Here is a 7,603-nt window from a genome sequence, read left to right as displayed (position 1 = left end):
GGGATACCGACCATAGTTTTACATCAAACCGACCTATTTGGCTCTAGTTCTGTTAGAAATATGAACAGCAATACTGGGGTAGGCAACATCAACATAAAAATGTGTTAGTATGTCACAGGGTGAATACTATGAAGATTATTTGGAATTTACGGTAGTTATTCTCATGAACATTATCAACTTGATAAAAACATACATCTCGTATGTATGTAAAATTTAAGTATGCATTAGCACACTATGGTGTAGACATTTTGTCAAATGCTTGTTTTGGCAGGTCACGAGCATAACTGGGATTCGAAATTATGAGTTTAACAAGATGGAGGATGATTTAGTTGTGTTCTATTTATAAGATGGCCTATCAGACTACAGAAAGCACAAAAGATCTCCATGAACATTAGCTGAGGATTTAATGTTCTGCTGAAGAACTTGTGAAGAGGCATTTACACAGAAAAAATATATATATTCAGCCCCTACATTATCCTTCATGGCAACAAGACATATCACAAGGGTTGAGTGGAATCTACATTTCCCCTCTACATTAAACCACTGAATTTAGAAAATAATAATTTAAAGAAAAGGGACAATATCAAAAAACCCCTGAACATAAGTTGAACACCTTTTGCCACTAGCTACAAAATAGTCAAAGAACAGTGAAGCACCATTACTTCATTAGGCATAGTGATGCTCTTAAAGCAAGTCATACAAAGCAAGTGACTAGATAGCACCAGGTGGACATTGTCAAATATTCCTAAATAAAAACACAAAACTAGAATTACATTCTTGTTGAGTGCAAAAAAGGAAAAATAAATACTTCATGAAGCCAGGCATTATGAAGAGTGCATTTTCTAATATAATTACACATTGTACTGCAAGTTCAGACTACTATCAGCAACAGGACAATTACTGAAGACTCATTTTCCCTTCCACAATCACCTTGAGACAAGACTGGATGGTTTGGTATGAAATCACATGGACCCTAACACATGTGAACATCATTCAATTGTGGCTGATTCAAGGCAAGTGTAAGTTCACTGAGCAGAATCAATATTTGGTTTGACAGACACTATTTGGTAGACAAAGACACATTCTGGCTATTGAGTGTGTATTTTTGGAAGGGATTGGAAAACATTTACAGTAACATTCTTTCATCCCTTTTGACCTTGGAAAAGCCTCCATGTATGGACGACTTCAGCTGTCAGACGAAAGTGAGACACTGACATATATTCGCTACAATCCCTATTTGAGAGCAAGACAACTTAAAAGACCCAGCAGTGCACTCAAAATATTTACATCCTTTTGGGTCTACAGTCCCTGATAGTCTGAACTGCCCTGTATGTACAGAACCATGCCGGATCTATGGAACTCAGTTAGCACTAGCAATCCTCGAGTCGGACCCAATGAAGTTCAACATGGTCTGCACCAGTTCAGGCAGGTCATAGTCATGCTTCCAGCTCCAGTCCTTGCGTGCATTACTGTCGTCAAAGTTCATTGGCCAACTGTCCGCTAGAGGAGAGAACCAATAGAGAGAGAGAGACAAAGATCAGCAAAGAATGAAATATTGCATGGTAGAGGCTATGCATGCTAAATTGTAAATCAGGTTTGTGTGTGTGTGTGGTGCGTGCGTGCGTGTGGGTGTGTTTGTGCATGTACACATATATTCATTTATTGTATGGTCCCCCATGAAACTTGGCATGCATTCAGAGGGTGTCATAATGATCCTACACTTCAAATTACGAGCAGTTTTGAACTTGTCAGCCAAAGATACAGTACCTGCGATTACTATGCCTCGTTTTTGCTTTTTCGTTTTTAACTAAGTGGCTCAATACATCAAATGAGTTGATATGGAATGGGCTGACATGGCCCCTGAAGGCCAACATACAAAAAAGAAATTGGTCATCCTAGGCCCTACAGTTCTCGAGATATTCACAGAAAACTGTGTCCGGCCATCTACAGGCCAGTTGGTGTACAGTCACTAAATGTACACATAAATTAAAGGGGAACTTGGCAACTATTTCAACGTAATAAACCTGTTTAGAAATCATTCGGATGGTTAAATGACCTGTTCTGGTGAAAATGGTGACTTTCCCCGCTGCGCCTAGCGTCCCCAGGTCGGAAAACCAACCTTGCAACATTGAGACTTACCGTCCCGGAAGTGAGAAACAAGAAACTCGTTTTAAATCGTGTTTCTTACCTTGTAACATCCACATAGTTCTGCCAAACTTATGCTAACCGTTCGCTAGCTTGTAAACAAATCCATGTGCTTTATCGTTACCTTTTCCCACAGTTTGAAATAGCATAATGCACAATTTCTCCAACAGAGGGGGAAATCCTGCCAAGTTTCCCTTTAATTTATTGTATGGCCCCCCCATGAACGGAATTCCACAAAACTTGGCATGCATTCAGAGGGTGTCATAATGATCCTACACCTCCAATTTCGTGCAGTTTTGACAATGTCAGTCAAAGATACCTGCGATTACAACACCTCATTTTTGCTGAGGTGGCTCTATACATCAAATGAGTGGTTATGGGATGGGTTGACATAGCCCCTTGAGACCAATATAAAAAAAATGTGGTCCTCCTAGGCCCTATGGTTCTCGAGATATTCACAGAAAACTGTGTCCGCCCTACCCTCCTTTCGGGGGATAAGTGTAATTTTTGTGGAGCTACATGCCCACCAAAGTATCGTGCACTCAGGTCTTTCAGTGTCTCGGGAATCGTTGACACAAAATTACTGAAGAAAAAATTGCGGGCTACTCGGGCTGTAACATGATCCACTATGACATTGATTTTATTCTAATTGTCACCAAAGCTATGGCCTTCACCAACAACCTCAAATCATTTTTCACCAGCTGCTAGGCGGTCATAAATAGCCTGCTATTGCCACACAGCACCTCAATTTTGACCTCTGCTGGCAAATGATGAGTCATGTCATCCTTCAGCTCACTATGCATGGGAGAACACTAGGTGGTGGTGTGGTGTGCATGTTCAATGGGGCTCCTCACCTATGGCTTGCCTGACGGGGTCGATGTGGTAAGAGACCTCCAGCCCGGGCAGCAGTTTCCGCAGCTCGTGAGCCAGCTCCTCTGGTGTGAAGCTCATGGCGTTGATATTGTAGGTGCGCATGCTGAGCACTTCCGCCGGGGCCTCCATCATCTCCAGGGTGGCCCGCAGGCAGTCGGTGATGTACATCATGGGCAGCCGCGTGTCCGGCCGAAGGTTGCACTCAAACTTGCCGGTCTTCACAGCGTCGTGGAAGATCTGCACTGCGTAGTCTGCAATGGGGGAGGGGGGGGGGGGGGGGGGGGATAGTTACGCGGCCCCTAGTACAAAGTAAAAATTCTATTTGGAGCTATTGGTGTGGCGGACTTCCTTTACTTATTTTGTTATGCCTATTTCGTCCAGCACCCAATTTTAGAACTTGGATGTGCGTGCTTTATTGTTATTCTTTTTGGGGGGAGGGCGGGGGTCACAATGCATGAAGAACACCAGGACTACAGGAGACCCGAGGTGTGCAGTGTAAAGGTGTGTGAGGCCAGAGAGTCTCACCTGTCGTCCCTCCTCCAGGCTGAGAGTCTGCTGAGATGATGCCTGGGTACCGCAGACAGCGAAAGTCCAGCCCGTACCTATGGTGGTAATACTGTAAAAACAAGCAAAAAAAGTGATGTCGTCAAAATAGGGTACACACACTTTTCCTTTTCAGCATACTATACAATCTCCGATATAATGTGCGAGAATGTACATGCTTTATTTCCTCTGAGAATGCCTGGATAGCCCATAGGGAACAGTAGAGTGGGGCATACCTCTCCCATGAGTTCAGCATGCACCTTCGAGACACCATAGATGGTGCGTGGCCGTTGGATGCAGAGGTCAGGAGTTGGGTTTCGGGGAGAGGAGGGCCCAAAAGCCCCGATAGTGCTGGGGACAAACAGACGTAGGCCATGCTCTGCTGCAATGTCCAGTATATTATGCAGGCCTGTGAGGAAGAGAGAAAGACAGAAGGGAGGTTCGTGGCAGCATTTCCATTGATCATATCCATACATTTACAGAATTTCATTTTAATTCATCAATCAGTATTCAGTATTCTAGTTTCTAAGGCAAACACAAATACATAATTGAAAAAATAAATGAATGTGGATATAATAACCTATCCTGGCTCTGGCCCTCCACTCATTTTCATTTCACTGAGATATTAGTATGGCTCTTCTCAATGCATTTACATTTCCCTCAGTCACCAGGTTTGAGAGCCAATCAGTGAAGAGAAGGGATGACGCTAGTTTCAAAATCGAGAGGTTGTGGTAAACGGTAGTAGCAATGCTTGCAAACATCAAAAAATTGCAGTCGGAAGAATGTGTACATTTATACAGCAATGGTGAATAATGCATTGTTTCCTGACTGCCGATGCAGGGAGTAGGGAGTAATGTTAGGAAACACTGATCAACGTGATTGGTTAGGCTAAACCAATGATTTCAAAGTAAACTCAAAGTCTACACCCATTACGATGTTTGGGTTGGAAATATTTCCCAAATGTGAGTACAGACTCTCTTCATGGAGTGAAACAAAGCAGTGACCAGCATGTGACACATTTCTGTATTTGTGCGTGAAAGAGAGCATGAGTGAGGTAATTAATAAAATGAGGCCCTCACCAGTGATGTTGACATCCCGGGCCAATGACACGTTGGCTTCTCCAACAGCACTCAAGAGTGCACTGTAGTGTACCAGCCAGGTAATGCGGTTATTCACCACAATCTCACGCAGGTTTTTATAGTCAAGGATATCTGAATAAATGAAGGGACCTGCAAATGCCAAATTTCAAAAGTTAACTTGAGTGAGGTACATTTACATTTCAATGTACCTTTTAACCATTTATTTGCTGAAAACACATTTGCTACCACTTGATACACTCACCATTGTGATATACATCACTGGGAGGTTTTCTGATGTCAGACAGAATCACATTATTCTTTCCAAATTGCCGCCTGTTTAGAAAATAGCAGCCACAATTAAACTGATGATCATGCATAAATACTACAGTAAGCATTGACAAATAATTACCCTCCAAATGAGCTGGAGCATGTGTTAAATAATCCAGGACCACTACAGACTGTATCCATGCAGTGATTTTAGAGTCAAATGCTGTACTGAATACATAACTTGTGAGCCTAAAATTAGTTCTTACCGCAGCATCTTGGCGAGTCCCACCCCCAGCTGACCCAGACCGCCTGCACAGACAGAGGATAGACATGAGGAGGAGGAGGAGGAGGGAAGGAGAAAAATAAGTCAACCCGTTGCTATGGAGATCACAATCACTGTGCTGGTAACCATAGTGACAAAAAGCCGTGACGTTATGCTCATGGCGTAGGCTATATATTCCAAGAATTTCATGAATGCACTTCTCTCATCGTATTCAGGGATGGATTACTGCACGGGCCTACCGGGCCCAGGCCCAGGGGCCCAAGGGGTCAGGGGGCCCTGAAGCCCAAGCCTTTGCATGGAATCATTGCCTCAATATTAACAAATCAGGATGTAGGCTATGAATCTGATTGAATTTAGTATTGGCCATCCCCAAAATGCACCAGAATAAAGGAAAATCACATCAAACAAATTACATTTTTTCTGGGGGAGGACCCCCAACCCCCCCCCACATATACGACAATTAGTGGGGGGCCATTAATACATCTGGGCCCAGGGGCCCGAAAGTTCATAATCCGCCCATGATCGTATTCACCCATTAACTGTATTAACTGTAGGTTATGCACTGAGACAGACGGAGACAGATTTATACCGGTGATGAGGACTTTGGGATGATCGGTCTCGGAGAAAGACACAGAGTGAAAGCCTGCGTCCGAGGTGACCTGACGTGGAGAGAAAGTGATGCTGCGGACAGACACCGACAGCGACTCGCATCCGCAGCCATGAGTCCTGAATGTGTACCTCACCGATTTGCTTAGCGCTCGAGCCATGGATTGCTTTAAACCGTCCTGCTAAAAAAAATACATTTACAACAGTGATACATTTTTAACAGTTTGATGCAAAAAAAAAAAAAAACATGTTACACTCTGACCACATAAGATATTAAGATTCAAAGGTAAGTGATACTCAAATACTCCGAATGTCCAGGAACATTAAGGCATTATATTAACAAAGCACCGCAGTAACTATTTGGTAAAGATCAAATTCCTTCGCTCTAGAACTAACTTTTATAAAACCGTCGCTAAATCGCCATCTTCTGGCCTAAATGAAACATCGACCCTCCAAAGATGCTGAGCACACTCGGTGCAGGCCAATGGTAACGTTAGGGCATTCATTCGACAGTACGCTAACGGGATAACTTTACCACAAATTAGAGCAGTTATTATTCTGCAAGTGAAAACAAAAATACTAACGTTAAAGGTGCTTATAAGCAATTTTAAGCGACTTTCTGTTTTGCTTGGACGTCAACAGAAGTGACGTTACCCAGCATCGCTTTAAGCGCCTTTAACCTCGTGTGTCTCCTATATCTAGAATTCTAAACTCATTTCCTTCTTCCCCTTCCTCTGAGGGCATTTCTTTTACTTAGGCTAAAGTTCCCAGATTCAATGAAGCCCCACGCACGTCGGGCTTCGACGTGGTAGGCCTACAATTTGTAATAACAAGGCAATAAGCATTAACTTTAGACAACAGAATACACCAAAACGGAGTATTTATTTAACGTTAGCGAATGTTCAGGCTATTAATAGCTCGAATAACAGGGATTTGTTGCTACAATTGTAAACGGAAACGGACACTAACGTTAACATTGGCAAGTTTGTTATCTTGAAGATACCATGTTGCCATTTACTGCTTAGCAAATTAACAAACTGTATCGTTAAGACCATGTCTAACACATGGCTGGCTGCTAGTTAACGTTAGGGCTGAGGCACAAGCTAGCTTTTTAGGGATATGTCTGCCACCAGATCACCTACATTTGTTACAATTCGTAAACTAATTCGTTAATGTATGGCAAATACAAGTGAGCTCATATATTTAATATTAGAAAAACTAACGTTAGCTCGCTATCAATTACATTGCTAACATTAACTACCATTGGCTAACATGCAGCATCCCAGAACCACAGTCTTAACTCATCAACCATGTTTGTCAGTCTTAAGTATCACCAATAAACAAGCAAGTACAGTAATACGACACTACCTACGTTGTGGCTGAAAAAAGATATGAAAGCAGCTTGTGTTTTTCAGTAAATTGATGCGGGTTATCTGATGCTCCCACGGTCTGTCTCTGGTATGCTGGTCCGATATATTGCATCAGCTCGAGACACACTTATCTTGAGGCTGCCAGAAGTAAAGCCGGTTTCGGCTCTGATTGGTTCATGCTGGAGAGGCGCGGTCTACCGTCCTGAGCAAACCCCCTTTTACGTCATTCCAACTCGTGCACCGCCCGAGCTCCAAGAATTTGAATGCCAGCTGGAAATAGATATCTATGCAGTAGCCTATGTCGTAGGCTATCTTATCTAACTGAAAAGCAGTCCACACAAAATCTTACTTACTTTATTTTTGTAGCCTAGGCTATGTTGTAGCCTACTTGTAAGACTTTAAAAGTTTGGATTTGCCTTCTGATGATTCAATTCTCC

At 42.8% G+C, this 7,603-nt stretch overlaps 1 protein-coding gene across 4 annotated transcripts; it reads right to left on the bottom strand.

Moving 5' to 3' along the window:
* Positions 1–385: 385 nt before the first annotated feature.
* Positions 386–7,323, bottom strand: LOC121693371 (L-threonine 3-dehydrogenase, mitochondrial-like). 4 transcript variants are annotated; one of them, XM_042072756.1, is made up of 9 exons: positions 7,169–7,323; positions 5,780–5,978; positions 5,174–5,216; positions 4,903–4,973; positions 4,641–4,790; positions 3,798–3,970; positions 3,544–3,634; positions 3,000–3,269; positions 386–1,500 (listed from the first exon to the last, which is right to left on the bottom strand). In XM_042072756.1, exons 2-9 carry the CDS (start codon positions 5,955–5,957, stop codon positions 1,361–1,363), a joined length of 1,116 nt encoding a protein of 371 aa, XP_041928690.1. In that variant the 5' UTR covers positions 5,958–5,978; positions 7,169–7,323; the 3' UTR covers positions 386–1,360. The 4 variants fall into 4 exon arrangements, with proteins under 4 accessions (XP_041928690.1, XP_041928691.1, XP_041928692.1 ...); XM_042072757.1 differs by having other exon boundaries at positions 5,780–5,975; positions 7,169–7,308; XM_042072758.1 differs by having other exon boundaries at positions 7,165–7,305.
* Between the last annotated feature and the right edge of the window lie 280 nt (positions 7,324–7,603).

The sequence above is a fragment of the Alosa sapidissima genome, chromosome 19 (genome assembly GCF_018492685.1).
Source record: "Alosa sapidissima isolate fAloSap1 chromosome 19, fAloSap1.pri, whole genome shotgun sequence".
NCBI classification, from domain to species: Eukaryota; Metazoa; Chordata; class Actinopteri; order Clupeiformes; family Clupeidae; genus Alosa; species Alosa sapidissima.
The sequence above is the reverse complement of the archived record's forward strand: the minus strand, read 5'-3'. Positions and strand labels throughout refer to the sequence as shown.